Here is a 21,273-nt window from a genome sequence, read left to right as displayed (position 1 = left end):
CTTTCCCTATTTGGACTCAGTCTCTTTTTCCATGTCCAGTTATAACTGTTGCTTCTTGATCTGCATATAGATATCTCAGGAGGCAGGTCAGGTGGTCTGGTATTCCCATCTCTTGAAGAATTTTCCAGAGTTTGTTGTGATCCACACAGTCAAAGGCTTTGGCATAGTCTATAAAGCAGAAGTAGATATTTTTCTGGAACTCTCTTATTTTTCCAATGATCCAACAGATGTTGGCAATTTGATCTCTGGTTTCTTTGCCTTTTCTAAATCCAGCTTCAACACCTGGAAGTTCACAGTTCATGTACTGTTGAAGCCTGGCTTGGAGAATTTTGAGCAGTATTTTGCTATCGTGTGAGATAAGTGTAATTTTGCAATAGTTTGAACATTCTTTGGCATTGCCTTTCTTTGGGATTGGAATGAAAACTGACCTTTTCCAGTCCTGTGGCCACTGCTGAGTTTTCCAAATTTGCTGGCATCTTGAGTGCAGCACTTTCACAGCATCATCTTTTAGGATTTGAAATAGCTCAACTGGAATTCTATCACCTCCACTAGCTTTGTTCATAGTGATGCTTCCTCAGGCCCACTTGACTTCACATTCCAGGATGTCTGGCTCTAGGTGAGTGATCACAACATCATGATTATCTGGGTAATCAAGATCTTTTTTGTACAGTTCTTCTGTGTATTCTTGCCACCTCTTCTTAATATCTTCTGCTTCTGTTAGGTCTATACCATTTCTGTCCTTTATTGTGCCCATCTTTGCATGACATGTTCCCTTGGTATCTCTAATATTCTTGAAGAGATCTCTAGTCTTTCCCATTCTATTGTTTCCTCTATTTCTTTGCATTGATCACTGAGGAAGGCTTTATCTCTCCTTGCTATTCTTTGGAACTCTGCATTCAAATGGGTATATCTTTCTTTTTGTCCTTTCCCTTTAGCTTCTCTTCTTTTCTCAGCTATTTGTAAGGCCTCTTCACACAACCGTTTTGCCTTTTTGCATTTCTTTTCCTTGGGGATGGTCTTGATCACTTCCTCCTGTATGATGTCAGGAACCTCTGTCCATAGATCTTCAGTTACTCTGTCTATCAGATCTAATCCCTTTTTATCAATTTGTCTATAGAGCTAACCAAAGAAATGTATTATGTTCAGAGTTAATGACCTTAAATGGGGGGTGAGGGGAGACAGCTCTTGAACCAGTTTGATAGGGAAGTAATTTTCTGAAAAGAAAATGTGCTTCTCTCTAGTGCAAGAACTCTGAATTCAACCATCTTGTAGGTCTGTAAATGGTTGAGGGCAGATAAAGTGATAATTCAATTTAGAGTTTCAGAGGCTCTATTTTTTTCACTATCACTATAGATTTTGGTTCTACTGAAACTTAATATTTTCTGTTACCAAATTTGGTCATAGAATTATTTTTTGTGGATATAGTAAGATTTGAACAACAGAATATTAGATAAATTAGTGTTAAAAGTTATAAAAAGCAAATATTTCAAGAGTGAAAGCTATAGTATTAATCTTATTTTTGCCATACTTGCTATAGTCACCTTAGACTCTCATTTCTTTTTATATTAAAAATTAATTTGCCTCTGTATTTTTTTCAAATTACATCCATCTTAAGAGGTGGCAGAAGGTGGAGGATATAAGTACATATGTTCATATTTTTGCAATACAACAACCCTCACCTGTTTTTCTCATGAATCTTTAAGATTTCATTTGTCTGTTGAAGAAGTTGTTTCTCTAGCTTGTAGGTTGATAATGAATTCTCCAGCAGTTGTATTTCAAGTCGAGATGTTTGATTTAGTACCTTAAGATAAAAGATAAAAACTTTTAAATCTTCACAAAGAGTCAAAATTATTATTTTGGGTTTTTTATTTAGCTGTGTTTTCTTTTCAAATAATATTTCTCTAGGATAATAAAATGGTCTACATTCTACTAAAAAATGCTTTACATGTCTCAAACATTATATTTGTTCAAGACTGAACTGCAATTGAATGAGAAAACTGAGTTGTTAAAACCATTTTCATATTTAAATTTTCATGTCCTCAATCCCTACATGACTTAGCAACTAAAATACCACCACCACAATCCCTAGGATAGCCCACTGTGCTAGCTGCCTTATATGTGTGTGTATATATATCTCCAATATTTACAAGTACAAGATAATTGTTACTACAAGGTCTTAGGTACTGTATATAACTAAGAATAACTAATAGGCATGTAAAACATATCTTACTTGTCCCATCACCTAGCAAAAATTGATTAGAAATGTACAAACATCTCATGATACAGTTTAGACAGATTCATGAGCACAATTTACTGAACACTTATCACATTAGAGAGTTCCAGAAAAACATCTATTTCTGCTTTATTGACTAGGCAAAAGCCTTTGACTGTGTGGATCACAATAAACTGTGGAAATTCTGAAAGAGATGGGAATACCAGACCACCTGACCTGCTCCTGAGAAACCTATATGCAGGTCAGGAAGCAACAGTTAGAACTGGACATGGAACAACAGACTGGTTCCAAATAGCAAAAGGAGTACGTCAAGGCTGTATATTGTCACCCTGCTTATTTAACTTCTATGCAGAGTACATCATGAGAAATGCTGGGCTGGAAGAAGCACAAGCTGGAATCAAGATTGCCAGGAGAAATACCAATCACCTCAGATATGCAGATGACACCACACTTATGGCAGAAAGTGAAGAGGAACTAAAAAGCCTCTTGATGAAAGTGAAAGAGGAGAGTGAAAAAGTTGGCTTAAAGCTCAACATTCAGAAAACTAAGGTCATGGCATCTGGTCCCATCACTTCATGGCAAATAGATGGGGAAACAGTGTCAGACTTTAATTTTGGGGGTTCCAAAATCACTTCATATGGTGATTGCAGCCATGAAATTAAAAGACGCTTACAGAGTGAAGTAAGCCAGAAAGAAAAACACCAATACAGTATATTAACGCATATATATGGAATTTAGAAAGATGGTAACAATAACCCTGTGTACGAGACAGCAAAAGAGACACTGATATATAGATCAGTCTTATGGACTCTGTGGGAGACGGAGAGGGTGGGGAAATTTGGGAGAATGACATTGAAACATGTATAATATCATGTATGAAACGAGTCGCCAGTCCAGGTTCGATGCACGATACTGGATGCTTGGGGCTGGTGCACTGGGATGACCCAGAGGGAGGGTATGAGGAGGGAGGAGGGAGGAGAGTTCAGGATGGGGAACACAGGTATACCTGTGGCGGCTTCATTTCGATATTTGTCAAAACTAATACAATATTGTAAAGTTTAAAAATAAAATAAAATAAAAAAAAAAAAGACGCTTACTCCTTGGACGGAGAAAGCAATGGCACCCCACGCCAGTACTCTTGCCTGGAAAATCCCATGGATGGAGGAGCCTGGTAGGCTGCAGTCCATGGGGTCGCTAAGAGTCAAACAAGATTGAGCGACTTCACTTTCACTTTTCACTTTCATGCACTGGAGAAGGAAATGGCAACCCACTCCAGTGTTCTTGCCTGGAGAATCCAGGGACGGGGGAGCCTGGTGGGCTGGCGTCTCTGGGGTCGCCCAGAGTCGGACACGACTGAAGTGACTTAGCAGTACTCCTTGGAAGAAAAGGTATGACCAACCTAGATAGCATATTGAAAAGCACAGACATTACTTTGCCAACAAAGGTCTGTCTAGTCAAGGCTATGATTTTTCCTGTGGTCATGTATGGATGCGAGAGTTGGACTGTGAAGAAGGCTGAGGGCCGAAGAATTGATGCTTTTGAACTGTGATGTTGGAGAATACTCTTGAGAGTCCCTTGGACTGCAAGGAGATCCAACCAGTCCATCCCAAAGGAGATCAGTCCTGGGTATTCTTTGGAAGGAATGATGCTAAAGCTGAAACTCCAGTACTTTGGCTACCTCATGCGAAGAGTTGACTCATTGGAAAAGACTCTGCTGCTGGGAGGGATTGGGGGCAGGAGGAGAATCGGACAACAGAGGATGAGATGGCTGGATGGCTTCACTGACTTGATGGACATGAGTTTGAGTGAACTCCAGGAGATGGTGATGGACAGGGAGGCCTGGCGTGCTGCGATTCATGGGGTCACAAAGAGTTGGACACGACTGAGCAACTGAACTGAACTGCTTATGTTAGTTTATGCCAGTCCTTCTAGTATCATCATTTCATAGACATGGGTACCCAGTGAATTAGTAAGAGGAATTATTATTATCAATTTATAAATGAAGAAACTGAGGTTCAGAGAGAAGCCAGAATCCACACAGGAACCAAGGGAAGAACTGGGTTTTGAACCCAGATACTGTACCAAGAAGAGGGGGACTCAAACTATCCTGGATCTTATCTGAGGAGATGAAGTAACTAGGAACCCAGATTGCACTGAAGACTGACTGTTAGTTATTTTTCAACTGCATACATGGGGTCCTCCAGAAACTCTAAATGTTCACCTCATCTTGAATCACAAAGACGCATGCTGCTAGTCAGGCTTTAATATAACATGACTCTGAGCCATGAATGCAAACCTACCCATCCTCTGAACAAACAACATACATTCCTGTTCTAGATGATGACTTCAAGCTGTGCCAATGCCCTGGTCCTGACCCTTTCTCATCCTTCTTTAACAGAGGTTAAAAAGGACAAGGAAGAAAGTACTATTAATTTTAAAACTCCTTAAGTTGTTTGAGAACTTTTATAACCATGGTACCTTTTTTAGAACACTTGTTGAAAAGGACCTGGGAAACCTTCTGGAGGGTCAATATCAATCTAAAGGGTCCTCCTCTAAAAATGACACCAGTAAAACTTTCTTCTTTTTCTGTAGCAGGTTTAAACCTGTAATTATATAAGAATCACACAGAAAAAGCCTTTTCAAAATATCCTGACATGATCAGGGCTGGGGCTTGGACTAATGGAGAGATTGTAGGTGAAGAGGATATATTGGCAGGGAAGCAGAATAGGGACTAGGTGAGATGAGAGAGGCAACTGCCTCAGGTGTTAAGATTTAAGGTGTAAGATTTAAGCCAAAAACTCAATAATCAAGTAATATTTGAATGCAATACTTTGAAAGATAAAAATTAATGTAAAAAATATCCACATGAAACAGAATATCATTTTAAACTAAAGATAGGATATGCCCCTACAAATGTATGATTCAGTCTTGCATAACTTGATCTCATTGCTTTCACCCCAGTCCCAGCCCTGCTGAAGGGGTTAGAGAAGAGAACACTAAGGTAGGGCATTTGGGCTTTAAAAAAGTTTTAAGCGACTATAATTCATCTATACAATTATCATATTGATTACAGATCTGAAAGCTAGTCTAAAAGTTACTACTACTAATTGAAATTCATATTTGTGTTTAAAAAAGTATTTCCCATCCTAAATTGTTTCATCTGAGAGAAAACAGGAGCAGGAGAACCTATGCTTTGAAGACAGAGCTAAAAGCAGCCCAGAGGAAAAAACTGTAGAGAATATAAAGATTAGGGACACACAAGATATAATTTTAAACTATTAAACATATCTTGAAGAGATCTCTAGTCTTTCCAATTCTGTTGTTTTCCTCTATTTCTTTGCACTGATCGCTGAGGAAGGCTTTCTTATCTCTTCTTGCTATTCTTTGGAACTCTGCATTCAGATGCTTATATCTTTCCTTTTCTCCTTTGCTTTTTGCTTCTCTTCTTTTCACAGCTATTTGTAAGGCCTCCTCCAACAGCCATTTTGCTTTTTTGCATTTCTTTTCCATGGGGATGGTCTTGATCCCTGTCTCCTGTACAATGTCATGAACCTCTGTCCATGGTTCATCAGGCACTCTATCAGATCTAGTCCCTTAAATCTATTTCTCACTTCCACTGTATAATCATAAGGAATTTGATTTAGGTCATACCCCCAGTCTTGTTTTTGCTGACTGTGTAGAGCTTCTCCATCTTTGGCTGCAAAGAATATAATCAATCTGATTTTGGTGTTGACCATCTGGTCCATGTGTAGAGTCTTCTCTTCTGTTGTTGGAAGAGGGTGTTTGCTATGACCAGTGCATTCTCTTGGCAAAACTCTATTAGCCTTTGCCTTGCTTCATTCCATATTCCAAGGCCAAATTTGCCTGTTACTCCAGGTGTTTCTTGACTTCCTACTTTTGCATTCCAGTCCCATATAATGAAAAGGACATCTTTTTTGGGTCTTAGTTCTAAAAGGTCTTGTAGGTCTTCATAGAACCATTCAACCTCAGCTTCTTCAGCGTTACTGGTTGGGGCATAGACTTGGATTACTGTGATATTGAATGGTTTGCCTTGGAAACGAACAGAGATCATTCTGTTGTTTTTCAGATTGCATTTAACTTATATGCAGAGTACATCATGAGAAACGCTGGGCTGGAAGAAGCACAAGCTGGAATCAAGATTGCCGGGAGAAATACCAATCACCTCAGATATGCAGATGACACCACCCTTATGGCAGAAAGTGAAGAGGAACTAAAAAGCCTCTTGATGAAAGTGAAAGAGGAGAGTGAAAAAGTTGGCTTAAAGCTCAACATTCAGAAAACTAAGGTCATGGCATATGGTCCCATCACTTCACGGCAAATAGATGGGGAAACAGTGGAAACAGTGTCGGACTTTATTTTGAGGGGTTCCAAAATCACTGCAGATGGTGATTGCAGCCATTAAATTGAAAGACGCTTACTCCTTGGAAGGAAGATTATGACCAACCTAGATAGCATTTTGAAAAGCAGAGACATTAGTTTGCCAACAAAGGTCTGTCTAGTCAAGGCTATGGTTTTTCCAGTAGTCATGTACGGATGTGAGAGTTGGACTGTGAAGACAGCTGAGCGCTGAAGAATTGATGCTTTTGAACTGTGGTGTTGGAGAAGACTCTTGAGAGTCCCTTGAACTGCAAGGAGATCCAACCAGTTCATTCTAAAGGAGATCAGTCCGGGTGTTCTTTGGAAGGAATGATGCTAAAGCTGAAACTCTAGTACTTTGGCTACCTCATGCGAAGAGTTGACTCATTGGAAAAGACTCTGATGCTGGGAGGGATTGGGGGCAGGAGGAGAAGGGGATGACAGAGGATGAGATGGCTGGATGCATCACTGACTCCATGGACGTGAATTTGAGTGAACTCTGGGAGTTGGTGATGGACAGGGAGGCCTGGCGTGCTGCAATTCATGGGGTCGCAAAGAGTCAGACAGGACGAGCAACTGAACTGAACTGAACTGAACTGAAACATATCTTTGGGTGAGTTTTCTGTTTGTTTATTAACAAGAATGAAAATTTAGGAAATAATTAACTAGGGGATGAAACAGCTATATTTTTTGGTGAGATTTAGGACAGTGCTTGGCATAGACAGGACCCTCAATATTTATTAAATGAATGCATTCATTGTCTCATTAAGTCAAGCATATCATATGCCATTAAAATCTGTTTTCTCCTTTATTCTCTGTAGTCTCTGATCATACTTCCTAATATTCTCAAATACCAAAATTTTCATTTTACAGAGGACAGAATTTGGTCTTCATGTCTGAGAAGAACATGAGAAAACATTGAGAACAAAATGGAACCATCAAAAATTGAAAATTAAGTTGCCTATATCTAAGTCTGGAGACACTACAGCCCCTAATTTTTCTCTATGTTGTCCTACTTCCAGTCCCTGTGCTACATAGCAACCAGAGTGCTCTTCTAAAAAACACAAATCAGATGTCATGTCCTCTGTTAAATATGCTTGTGACTTCCCTTTAAAATCAGAACAAATTCCAGAGTTCTCAGCCTAACTTTCAAGGTCCTATGTGATCAGGACCCTGACTGCTTCTCAGATCTCACTTCTTTTCCACTCTCTTCCCTGATCATTATGCCCCAATCACACTGGCCTTCTTACTGCTACCCCAACATGCCAAATTAATCTCCACCTCAGGGTCTTTGCAGTTTCCCCTGCCTAGAATGTCCATCAATTCCCAGATGCATGGGTGATTTATTCTTATAATTCAAGTCTTGTCTAAGGAGGCCCGTTCTGGCTAGTCTCTGTAAAGGAGCTCCCACATCATTGATCAGGTGGCCCTGTTTTACTTTTTAAATGAAATCATCCTGTCAGTTCACTCATATACTATCATTTCTGCCCCGTGAAGATGTCAGCTGCACAAAGGGAGGACTAGTTCACCTGAGGCCCTTGAAACCTCTGGAGCCCAGCATGAGGCCTGAAATCCTGGACATTCAGAGCTACTCGTTAGATGCTAACCAAAGGCTAGTGAGTCAGTTTTCAAGTTGGGTAATGCTCAGAGACAGAGTAACAGGCCAGGTGAGCATCAAGCTGGACTTCCGTTTTAACAGTCCCAATCTAAAGCAGTGTCTGAATGTAGGAGAAACAGGGGAACAAATCTCAAATGTCCAGGCTAAGCTTTAGGTCATCTCAGGCCAATTTTGAAAACAAAAGGCAATCCCTTTTCTTCTCTCTCCATCACTTTAATCAAAGAGCTGCTTTATTTCAACTCTCTCCCTTGATGTATTAAAATAGGCCTGAAGTTCAAAAGCAGGCAACTGAAGAGAATTGTACAGGAAACTATGATAAATTGACCACTTTCTTTCTATGTGTCTATGGAACATGCTGCTTAGCAATAATCTGAGTGTTCCATTAAAATGACAAAAGACATTTCCTTCTTTAGCCTAAACATGTTCCAAAAGCACATATCAGAAAGAAAGAGAGAAAGAAGGGGAAAACATAAAAGGGGAACGAGAGGAAAGGAGAGGACAGAAGCGGGAAGGAAAGGGGAAAGTGAAGAGTATGTAACACAAGCCCTCAAGAAACAATTTCAAAGCATAAATTTTTCACAATACACCATACAGTAAGGAAGATATGGGCTTCCCAGGTGGCTCAGTGGTAAAGAATCCACCTGCAGTGCAGGAGAAATGAGTTCAATTCTTGGGTCAGGAAGATCCCTTAGAGAAGGAAATGGTAACCCACTCCAGTATTTCTGTCTAGTAAATCCCATAAACAGAGACGCCTGGTGGGCTACAGTCCGTGGAGTCACAAAGAGTTGGATATGACTTAGCAACTAAAGAAACAAGAAAAAATGATCTAAGACTTGGAACTGAGGATTTATAGACTATAAAATTTCAGTTCTTTCTTTAAAAAATAAGCAAAATTTTAAAAATAAAAATCAGGATTTTCTTAAAGAAAGTGAGCTAGATAATTTCATCCAGCTTCCCTTTAATACTTAAGTTCCTCTAACTTTCCTTAAAAGGAAAATATTCCACATAAAAAAATTCCTTTGACTGGCATATTAACTTTAAAATCTGCCTTGCTGTACGATTCTCTTTTCTTTACTTTAACTATGTTTTTCAAATTAAAAAAAAAAAAAAAGAACACAAGGTATGATGACTCAGCAATTAGACTTTTACAGAAGAATGAAGGCTAATATACGTACATGGAAGGAGAGTTAGAAGTTAGTTATATGATCACCATTTTACAAAATCAAGGAAATAATTTATTTGGTCAGTGATGGGTAGTGTGACAATGTATCAGTCTACAGGGCTTTTGCTAATTTCCAAGGGGAAAGTGGACAATTGGAATGGAGAACTATAGGGTCTTTTTACCCTAACCAACTTAAAATTAGTGTTACCGAGATGGTGGCAAGCTGGCATTTATGTCTCCTGATGAGATGAAATAAGAAGTGACTAGTAATTCTACAAAGCACACCCACCACCATGTCCAACTTAACCCAATTAAGCCTGTAGACTTAACTTTCAGTTAAAAAAAATACAGAGGATGGAAAAGTAAATTAAAAACATATCATAAAGAAATACTCAGACAAATTAAGAATATGAGACACTATACAGAACAACTGACCAAGTATCTTTAAAATCTCAAGAAAAACAAAAAGTTAAACAGAAAGACAAATAGTATATGTTATCACTTATATGAAGAATCTAAAAAAACAAACTAGTGAATATAACAAAAAAGAAACAGACTCACAGTTATAGAGAACAATTTAGTGGTTACCAGTGGGGAGAAGGAAGTGAGGAAGGGTCAAGATAGGGGTAGGGGACTAAGGAGTACAAACTATTATATATAAAACAAATGGATCTTCCCTGGTAGTTCAGCAGTAAAGAGTGCCTGCAACGCAGGAGATGACCCAGGTTCAATCCCTGGGTCAGGAAGATCCCCTGGAGAAGGGCAGGACAACCCATTCCAGTATTCTTAGTAGAGAATCCCATGGATAGAGCCTGGTGGACTACACAGTCCATAGGGTCACAAAGAGTCAGACAATGACTGAAGCGACTGAGCGTGCACGCACACATAAAATAACTGTTACAATGATACACTGTACAACACAGGGAATAGAGGTGATAATTTATAACTTCAAATGAAGTATAATCTTTAAAAATTGTGAATCATTATGCTGTATGTTGACTTCCTTGCCTGGAAAATCCCATGGACAGAGGAGCCTGGTAGGCTACAGCCCATGGGGTCACAAAGAGTCAGCCACGACTGAGCGACTTCACTTTATGCTGTACACCTGAAACTTATATACTATTGTGAATCAACTATACTTCAATTTAAAAAAAATGTAACATTGCTCCAAATTAAAAGAGACTATTAAGTGGTAAAAAATAAAGTTCATTGCAGCACTGTTTATAATAGCCAGGACATGGAAGTAACTTAGATGTCCATCAGCAGATGAATGGATAAGAAAGCTGTGGTACATATACACAATGGAGTATTACTCAGCCATTAAAAAGAATACATTTGAATCAGTTCTAATGAGGTGGATGAAACTGGAGCCGATTATACAGAGTGAAGTAAGCCAGAAAGAAAAACACCAATATAGTATACTAATGCATATATATGGAATTCAGAAAGATGGTAACGATAACCCTGTATGCGAGACAGCAAGAGACACTGATGTATAGAACAGTCTTTTGGACTCTGTGGGAGAGGGAGAGGGTGGGATGATTTGGGAGAATGGCATTGAAACATGTATAATATCATATAAGAAATGAATCGCCAGTCCAGGTTCGATGCAGGATACAGGATGCTTGGGGCTGGTGCACTAGGATGACCCAGAGGGATGGTACAGGGATGGAGGTGAGGGGGGGTTCAGGATGGGGAGCATGTGTACACCCATGGTGGCTTCATGTTGATGTATGGCAAAACCAATATAATATTGTAAAATAATTAGCCTCCACTTAAAATAAATAAATTTAAATTAAAAAAAATAAAAAAATAAAATGCCAATAAAATTTTTGGTAAAAAGTTGAGGAAATCTGTGAAAATTAGATAATCTTAGAGAATTATTATTAATAATATATCAATAATCTATATGTAGATGACACCACCCTTATGGCAGAAATCAAAGAGGAACTAAAGAGACTCTTGAAGGTAAAAAAGGAGAGTGAAAAAGCTGGCTTAAAATTGAACATTCAAAAAACTAAGATCATGGCATCCGGTCCCATCACTTCATGGCAAATAGATGAGGTAACAATGGAAAAAGTGACAGACTTTTTCTTGGGCTCCAAAATCACTGAGGATGTGACTACAGCCATGAAATTAAAGTTCGCTTGCTCCTTGGATGAAAAGCTAGACCATCCTAGACAGCACATTAAACAGCAGAGACATTATTTTGCCAAAAAAGATCCGTATAGTCAAAGCAATGGTTTTTTCAGTAGTCATGAATGGATATGAGAGTTGGACAAGAAAGAAGGTTGAGTAGTGAAGAATTGATGCTTTTGAACTGTGGTGTTGGAGAAGACTCTTGGAGAGTCCCTTGGACTGCAAGGAGATCAAACCAGTCAATCATAAAGAAAATCAATGCTGAATATGCATTTGAAGGACTGATGGTACAGCTGAAACTCCACTACTTTAGCCACCTGATACAAAGAGCTGATTCATTGGAAAAGTCCCTGATGCTGTGAAAGATAGAAGGCCAGAGGAAAAGGGGACAACAGAGGACCAGATGTTTGAATGGCATCACCGACTCAATGGACGTGAGTTTGAGCAAGTTCTGGGAGTTGGTGATGGACAGCAAAGCCTGGTGTGCTGCAGTTCATGGGGTCACAGAGTCAGACATGACTGAGAGACTGAACAATAACAACATGACTATTATTAGTGAATTTAATCATTCAACATGTATTTATTGATAGCCTGTTGTGTGAGTACTATTTTAAATCCTAAGGATAGAGTAGTGACCAAGATAGACAAAATCCTTGCTCTCTATGAGTTGGAATCTTGGTGCAGGAGTTAATCAGCTATTGCTGTAGAAAGCCAGATAGTAAATATCTTAGTCTTAGCAGGCCCTGGTGCAACTACTCAATTCTGCTCTCTTATTAAGGAAAAGAAGCTATGACAAACCTAGTTCATTCAGTCAGTTCAGTCGCTCAGTCGTGTCCAACTCTTTGCGACCCCATGAATCACAGCATGCCAGGCCTTCCTGTCCATCACCAACTCCCAGAGTTCACTCAAACTCATGTCCATCAAGTCAGTGATGCCATCCAGCCATCTTATCCTCTGTCATCCCCTTCTCCTCCTGCCCCCAATCCCTCCCAGCATGTCTTTTTCAATGAGTCAACTCTTCGCATGAGGTAGCCAAAGTATTGGAGTTTCAGCTTTAGCATCAGTCCTTCCAAAGAAATCCCAGGGCTGATCTCCTTCAGAATGGACTGGTTGGATCTCCTTGCAGTAGACAGCATATTAAAAAGCAGAGACATTACTTTGCCAACAAAGGTCTGTCTAGTCTAAGCTATGGTTTTTCCAGTAGTCAGGTATGGATGTGAGTGTTGAACTGTAAATACAGCTGAGTGCTGAAGAATTGATGCTTTTGAACTGTGGTGTTGGAGAAGACTCTTGAGAGTCCCTTGGACTGCAAGGAGATCCAACCAGTCCATCCTAAAGTAAATCAGTCCTAAATATTAATTGAAAGGACTGATGCTGAAGCTGAAGCTCCAATAGTTTAGCCACCTGATGCAAAGAGCTAACTCATTAGAAAAGACCCTGCTGTTGGGAAAGGTTTAAGGCAGGAGGAGAAGGGGACGACAGAGGATGAGATAGTTGGATGGCATCATTGACTCCATGGTCATGAGTTTGACCAAGCTCTGGGAGATGGTGATGATTAGGGTAGCCTGGTGTGGTGCAGTCCATGGGGTCACAGAATCGGACACGATTGAATGACTGGACAACAACATTGAGAAACCACCCATATGCAACATATAAAACTTTATTTTGCAAAAATAAAATGCCATTGAAAAATGGCATTTCAAATTTGACTGAGCCCTCTTCTAATGGGTTATCAAACCCTTTTCCAGACCTTGTGAAAAAATTAATTATCAGGGTATTTTCCTTGGATGACTCATTAGCAAATTTATTTTACTGCCATTTCAATTCAGTCAAAAAGTTAAATATTTACTCAGCTATCCTCTCATCAAGTTAAAGAGATAGTGGTTCAACTTTGAGTGCTGACCTTTCTGTTCTTTCAAACCTATTTTTGCTTACACATACAAGCTCATTGTTTAAATGTTCCTGAACTACTTTAAGTTTACAATTGTATGAGTCAAGTCCAAACAACAGGTGTGATCATTTGTGACCTCTAAGAAGCAGATACCAGACTGCAGGAAATTAATTAGGGGAAATGCCTGTGAGAAAAATTGGGGAAAAGCCAGAGTTGACTAGGGTCACCTTCCGACTGGGATGTAGATCTAACCACAATGAAGAAGAGAGGGAAAGGAGTAAGGCTAACTGGATGTCTTGGTATGCAGGGAGTTGTGCTAAAGTTTGGCAAGGCTGATGATGGAGAGCCAAGTCATGTGTCAGTGGCATCTTACAGCTACCAGGAGTGGGTCTAAACATCACTGCCACAATACGTCCTTGGCTGGAAGGGGCCACTGAGAATTGTGGTCTCTGTACTAACACAGTGATGGATTTCAGAGCCCAGCAGCTGGGACCATTGATCTATTACACCTCTTCACCAGCAAGAGATCGGAAAGATGCATTTTATGACTGTGAGGGAGGCTCCATAGCTAATTAAGGGAAAGTCAAGAAAGAAATGGTTTAGCAAATTTTTGTCACATTAACTCAAGCTCACTGAGTATAAAGACTGCTTTACTTATTGCTGTATTCTATTTGGTACTTATTAAAATATTTTGCATCAAGGAGGTATTCAAAATATATCTTTAAAATTTTTATTAAATTATGTTTCTAAAACTATGGCTCTATATAAATGATTGGAAGTTGGAGGAGAATTGTACTGTTTCTATAGAACTTCTTTATATTAATAGTTACACAGCCAGAAAGTGACAAGGACAGCAGTGGTTACATGAGATGATGTGCAGGCACAGGGTAAAAACCACCAATAGATGGTGGTTCCCTCAGCAGCAGTAGCAAAGGCAGCAGCTTCATCATTTATAGAAAATGTTCTGTTGCCACTATTAGATCCACATTAATTTGCTTTATCTGAAATTCATTTTATCCTCTGCTAGAACCCCAGTTGCATCTGTAGCCTCTGAGAGAGAAAGGAATCACAAGAGAGAGACAGTATAGACAGAAAGCCTGTAAAGCATGTAGACTCTGATGCCAGACAATCTGGGTTCAAATCTCCCCTCTAATATTCACAAGTTTTTTCACCTGGGGCCAATTTCTTTACCTCTCTTGAGTTTCAGCTTCCACATCTTTAACAAGGGATGGTAATAATATCGACCCCACTAAATATTTGTTTAAAAATAATTAAAAACTAATACAGATTGATTATACTCTTTGCAGCCAAAGATGGAAAAGTTCTACACAGTCAGCAAAAACAAGACTGGGAGCTGACTGTGGCACAGACCATGAACTCCTTATTGCCAAATTCAGACTTAAATTGAAGAAGGTAGGGAAAACCACTAGACCATTCCGGTATGACCTAAATCAAATCCCTTACAATTATACGATGGAAGTAACAAATAGATTCAAGGGATTAGATCTGATAGGCAGAGCGCCTGAAGATCTATGGACAAAAGTTCCTGACATTGTACAGGAGACAGGGATCAAGACCACCCCCAAGGAAAAGAAATGCAAAAAGGCAAAATGGTTATCTGAGGAGGCCTTGCAAATAGCTGTGCATAGAAGAGAAGTGAAAGGCAAAGGAGAAAAGGAAAGATACACTCATTTAAATACAGAGTTCCAAAGACTAGCAAGGAGAGATAAGAAAGCCTTCCTCAGTGATCAGTGCAAAGAAATAGAGGAAAACAATATAATAGGAAAGACTAGAGATCTCTTCAAGAAAATGAGAGATACCATGGGAACATGTCATGCAAAGATGGGCACAATAAAGGACAAAAATGGTACAGACCTAACAGAAGCAGAAGATATTAAGAGGTGGCAAGAATATACAGAAGAACTGTACAAAAAAGATCTTGATTATCCAGATAATCACAATGGTGTGATCACTTACCTAGAGCCAGACATCCTGGAATGCGAAGTCAAGTGGGCCTGAAGAAGCATCACTACGAACAAAGCTAGTGGAGGTGATGGAATTCCAGTTGAGCTATTTCAAATCCTAAAAGATGATGCTGTGAAAGTGCTGCACTCAATATGCCAGCAAATTTGGAAAACTCAGCAGTGAAAAAGTTGGCTTAAAACTCAATATTCAGAAAACTAAGATCATGGCATCTGGTCCCATCACTTCATGGCAAATAGATGGGGAAACAGTAAGAGACTTTATTTTGGGGGGCTCCAAAATCACTGCAGATGGTGACTGAAGCCATGAAATTAAAAGATGTTTGTTCTGCTCCTTGGAAGAAAAGTTACGACCAACCTAGACAGCATATTAAAAAGTAGAGACATTACTTTGCCAACAAAGGCTTGTCTAGTCAAAGCTATGGTTTTTCCAGTAGTCATGTATGGATGTGAGAGTTGGACTAAAAGAAAGCTGAGCACTGAAGAATTGATGCTTTTGAACTGTGGTGTTGGACAAGACTCCTGAGAGTCCCTTGGAATACAAGGAGATCCAACCAGTTCATCTTAAAGGAGATCAGTCCTGAATATTCATTGGAAGGACTGATGCTGAAGCTGAAACTCCAATACTTTGGCCACCTGATGCGAAGAACTGACTCATTTGAAAAGACCCTGATACTGGGGAAGATTGGAAGCAGGAGGAGAAGGGGCCAACAGAGGATGAGTTGGTTGGATGGCATCACCGACACAGTGGACATGAGTAAACTCTGTGAGTTGGTGATGGACAGGGAGGCCTGGCATGCTGCAGTCCATGGGTTCCCAAGGAGTCAGACATGACTGAGTGACTGAACTGAACTGAATTGAATATATGTAAAATTGCTTTAAAGAGAGGTAAGCGCAGATTATTAGAGGTGAATTTTAATATACATTTTTTTTGTCTACTAGTGTACATTGACTCAAAATTGGCCTGAGGAAGAAGTCAGAAATAGATTCACACTACAGGAAGAGGCATGAATAATATCTGAAATGAATCCCTTCACACTGTGCGCTTGGAAGAGGAACTAGAAAGAGAGGAGATATTGATATGAACTGGTAACAGAGTAAAGAAAACATTGCAAGCTAAACTAAGGAGGAAGGAACAGGCCCAGCATTGGTTCCTGGTCTCACCACCATGACCAGCAGGGTTATTTAATTGTACTCATTCTCTGTCTTTTCTCATTATGATGCTTATTGAGCACAAGAATACTTTTAAACACCACTGCAATAATTCCAAGGTTCTACCTACTTTAATTAAGTTAAAGTCTAGAAGATCAGCAGAAGACTAAAAAGCAGTAAGTTACTTATCTTTATAACAACATCATGTGAAAGCTAGGGCATTAAAATACACTGCAAAACTATTGGCATGAGTTCCTAAAATAACTGAGACCTGAAATGAGTTTAGGAATAGTAAGACTTACCAAAGTGAAATAAAGTAGACTGAATAAGGGAAGAAAAACCTGGGAGCATACCTGGATAGCACTAAAGGTTTATAAATGCTTATGACAAAAGAATAGAGTGTACTGAGATTAAGGAATAATCTAGGACTCACTTTGTAAACCTGGCCTTGCATTAGAACTTGAATAATTAGGTTTTAGGACTTCTCTGATAGCTCAGTTGGTAAAGAATCCACCTGCAATGCAGGAGACCCCAGTTTAAGCCCTGGTTTGGGAAGATCTGCTGGAGAAGGGAAAGGCTACCCACTCCAGTATTCTGGCCTACAGAATTCCATGGACTTTTAGTCCACGGGGTTGCATAGAGTCAGGCACGACTGAGCAACTTTTACTTTCAATTAGATTTAAGTAGAATATGTATGGTGCTTCTCTGATGGCGCTAGTGGTAAAGAACCCTCCTGCCAATGCAGGTATTGTTACTAACCAAGGAGGCCAGAAAAGGAAAGAAATGTGTATGTTTCAGTTTGAGTACCAAACTCAATTCACTAGCTGTATCAACAGAGGATGAGATGGTTGGGTGGCATAATTAACACAATGGACTTGAGTTTGAGCAAACTCCAGGAGATAGTGAAGGACAGGAAAGCCAGGTTTTCTGCAGTCCACGGGGTCAGAATTGGACACAACTTAGCTACGGAGAAGGGAATGGCACGTACTCCAGTACTCTTGACTGGAAAATCCCATGGATGGAGGAGCCTGGTAGGCTGCAGTCCATGGGGTCACCAAGAGTCGGACACGACTGAGCGACTTCACTTTCACTTTTTACTTTCATGCATTGGAGAAGGAAATGGCAACCCACTCCAGTGTTCTTGCCTGGAGAATCCCAAGGATGGGGAGCCTGGTGGCCTGCCATCTATGGGGTTGCACAGAGTTGGACATAACTGAAGTGACTTAGCAGCAGCAGCAGTAGCTACTGAACAACAACAAGCTGTATCAATATGAGAAAACCACTCAAGCTTTCTGTTCTAAATAGTCTTCATGGGTATCATTTGTCCATGAGAAAGTGGTTTGCATAATATAAAATGCCCTGTCCATATAAATTATTATTGCTATTTGTCTTTAATTATCAACATTTGACCTATGATGCCATTAACACAAATGACATAAAACAGAAACAAGGTTATATGTTGGAGGACAGGGAAGCCTGTCATGCTGCAGTCCATGGGGTTGCAAGGAGTTGGACACCACTTAGCAACTGAATAATAATGAAGATTGCATATTATTTTTGAATTTATATTGTTAAAAGTTAAACATTAGAGGCCATCAGACTGCGATGACTCTAATGCCTTGGTAACCTACATAAGCAAACCTAAATCTAAGCCAGAGTCAATGGGCTTAAATCCATGAAAATGAAACTTAAGAACAACCAATCACAAACAGCCAACTAGGCTTTCCTAAATAAGGCAAATGCTTAAGCTATGGCCAAGCAAATAATTTCCTTGCTTTTCTTCTAAATCTTCCATATTAAAAACCTTCCCCTTTGTGCCTGTAGTAGAGCTACTTTTGGGCTGCACAATTTAAATCAATGTTTGCTTAAGTAAACTCTTGAAAAGTTTAATGTGCCTCGGTTTATCTTTTCACAATATAGTTCACCTTCAATTCCAGTTATCAACTTCATTGAGACAGAATCATTCTCTGGATTTCAAGATGGTAAATGGACTAACCATTTCCATGTCTAAAAGGGGACCAAGAGATTATCTTCCAGTCATCAAAAATAATATTTTCATTAAACTGTGACAGTAGACTTGGTAGACTTGTGACTGCTAAGTCGCTTCAGTCATGTCTGACTCTGTGTGACCCCATAGACGGCAGCCCACCAGGCTCCCCCATCCCTGGGGTTCTCCAGGCAAGAACACTGGAGCGGGTTGCCATTTCCTTCTCCAATGCATGAAAGTAAAAAGTGAAAGTGAAGTCGCTCAGTCGTGTTCGACTCTTAGCGACCCCATGGACTGCAGCCTACCAGGCTCCTCCGCCCATGGGATTTTCCAGGCACGAGTACTGGAGTGGGGTGCCAGTGCCTTCTCTGAGACTTGTGACAGTGATAGTTAAAAGACATTTTACTGACTTGAACATAAGTATGTCATTGTCCATAGTAGGGTGATATATAATATATAATACATATACATATGTGTACATATGGGGCTTCCCAGGTGGCAGTGGTAAAAGTGGTAAAAGTGGTAAAAGAATCCACCTGCTAATGCAGGAGATTCAAGAGACATGTTCGATCCCTGGGTCAGGAAGATCTCCTGGAGGAGGAAATGGCAACCTGCCTGAAATATTCCATGGGCAGAGGAGCCTGGCAGGCCACAGTCCAAAGAGTCAGACACTACTGAACAACTGAGCACACACACATATCTGAACATACATATGAAGACAGAGTTTTAATTTACTTTTCATTATAAAATCATGCTGACAAAAAGAAAATCTACACATTCCAGGTCAGTTCATTTGGGGTTATCCTTCCTATCCACTGACTGCACAAAACCTCTGCAGGTGCCATTATGGTAGAGTACTACCTGAGATAAAAGAGTACAGGTCAAAATGTACATCACAGGCACTGATTTGACACAAACGCTTATTCTGTTTGATATAGGTCGTATCACAGTTGGTAGTTGCAGTGTTTATTTGAAATTTAAATGCTGATTAAGTGCTTTGCCAGTCCTGTTTTTGCAAACATACAAAGCTAAATATATCAGCTCTCATGAAATCGAGAGAAGCATGCCTAGCATGTCAGGCAGTCATTGTTGTTATTACCAATAAACAAAAATGTATATGTTTCCCCAATCTCAGTGCTGAAATGTGCTCTGTGTTTATGAAGTAAGCTAAAGGAAAAAAAAGAAATCTTTCCAGTTAAGAGTTTGTCAACTCTGGGTCTGCGACATACCTGGGTCTCAACATCTGTCAGCTTTCTGGTCTGCTCTGCGGTCTGAGAGAGGAGGCTGGTCCCTATCTCGAGCATGGTGGCCGTGTGGTTCTGAACTGCATTCTGCTGTATCTGAGCCATCTCCGACTTCATATTTTCCACAATGTAATTCTCAATCTGCAAGAGATGAAGGGCAAAGCATACTACATTATAAGCAAAGCCTTTCGGTTGGAGCATGTAATATTTACAATGACAAAACAAGACACAGCTGGCAAATCAGCCATCTGGCAGAAATCCTCTGCAACTCTGGGAGCTGGGGAAATGGGACAGAGCACACAGGAACACAGTTGCTAACAAACTCCTGATATACTGATGCACATATCTAATCAACACAATCAGCATGGAAATTCCCACTTGGCTAGTGGTTTCTCATTTAACCCTTACAGCAAAGGTGTGAGAGTCACGCATGGATGAACTCACTGTTCTTTTCATTTTATAGGTGAGGAAACAGAATTAGAGAAGGTCAATGATGATCCTAAGGTCATCCAGCAAAAACTCAACAGAGTGACCAGAATAATTTAAATCTAAATCTTGGTTCTCTGGTCTTTTCATTATTATCATAATGACCACTCAACTTTGAGAATAATTCCACCTCCTCTGTAATGAAAAATAAAAGATTATGCTGGGTTAGAGAAATGGGACAAGTAGTGGGAGGGGGACAGTTATCCAAAACACAAGCCTTTTAAAGGAATATTAAAGTATGGGCAAAAGCATATGAAATGAGCGGCAGAGCCTCAGAGCTTCTCAGTGCTCCTTCACAAAGGGAAAAAAAAAAAAAAAAAACCCTCACTGAAACTATGGTCCATAAGCAGCATCTGCCTTTTTTGCTTTGGGCAACATTTAGTCCTTTATGGTGCCATCTTAGAAAATACTACAGTTGCAAAATAAATAGTACCATAGAGGCCATGAAGAATTACTAAGTGACTTCATATAAGGGAGCCCATTAGGCACCTGGGAGAATACGGCTAAGCACGTGCACTGCTTGAAAAATACAGAAAGAAGCCTGCACTTCCCTCTCAGGGCACTAAATTCTCCCCCAGCACTGTGTGGTGACTACATTTTATTACCCAATTACACATATGGGGAAAACTGCATCCGAGAGAAGTCAGGTCCAAGGCCACACACCACAAAACAGTCAGACTTGGAATTGAGTACTGAAGTCCTTAACTCTCATACCAACACTGTTAACCACTGGAGAGTTCTGCCAAGTCGTGCTTCACAAGCTGGGTTCCAAATCATTAACAGCTACGTGATTTTTACTGATTTGGTGAACCAAAATACATCCCCTATTTTATAATCTATAATAACACTATTGTCATGTAATAAATATAGCCTAAAACTAAATTCTTCTCTGTAAACTTTGGCAGTTCACTTTCTAACAACATCACTTATTTCTATTCCTCAAATGTGAGTCTGCTCCAAGCTAAAGAAAATGAAAGGTAAGAACTAAACTCATGTTATTAC

The 21,273-nt window shown here is 39.8% G+C and overlaps 1 protein-coding gene across 1 annotated transcript in view; it reads right to left on the bottom strand.

Annotated features, from left to right (window-relative positions):
• ANGPT1 (angiopoietin 1) overlaps positions 1–21,273 on the bottom strand; it is a 472,143-nt gene that overhangs the window by 99,169 nt on the left and 351,701 nt on the right. Inside the window, exons 3-4 of the mRNA XM_019974047.2 lie at positions 19,771–19,926; positions 1,680–1,801 (exon numbers count right to left, since the gene is read on the bottom strand). Of these exons, the coding sequence (XP_019829606.2) occupies positions 1,680–1,801; positions 19,771–19,926 (278 nt within the window). The remainder of the gene's footprint in view (positions 1–1,679; positions 1,802–19,770; positions 19,927–21,273) is intronic.

The sequence above is a fragment of the Bos indicus genome, chromosome 14, assembly GCF_029378745.1.
Source record: "Bos indicus isolate NIAB-ARS_2022 breed Sahiwal x Tharparkar chromosome 14, NIAB-ARS_B.indTharparkar_mat_pri_1.0, whole genome shotgun sequence".
NCBI lineage: Eukaryota > Metazoa > Chordata > Mammalia > Artiodactyla > Bovidae > Bos > Bos indicus.
This window is presented reverse-complemented; position numbering and strand designations above follow the sequence as displayed.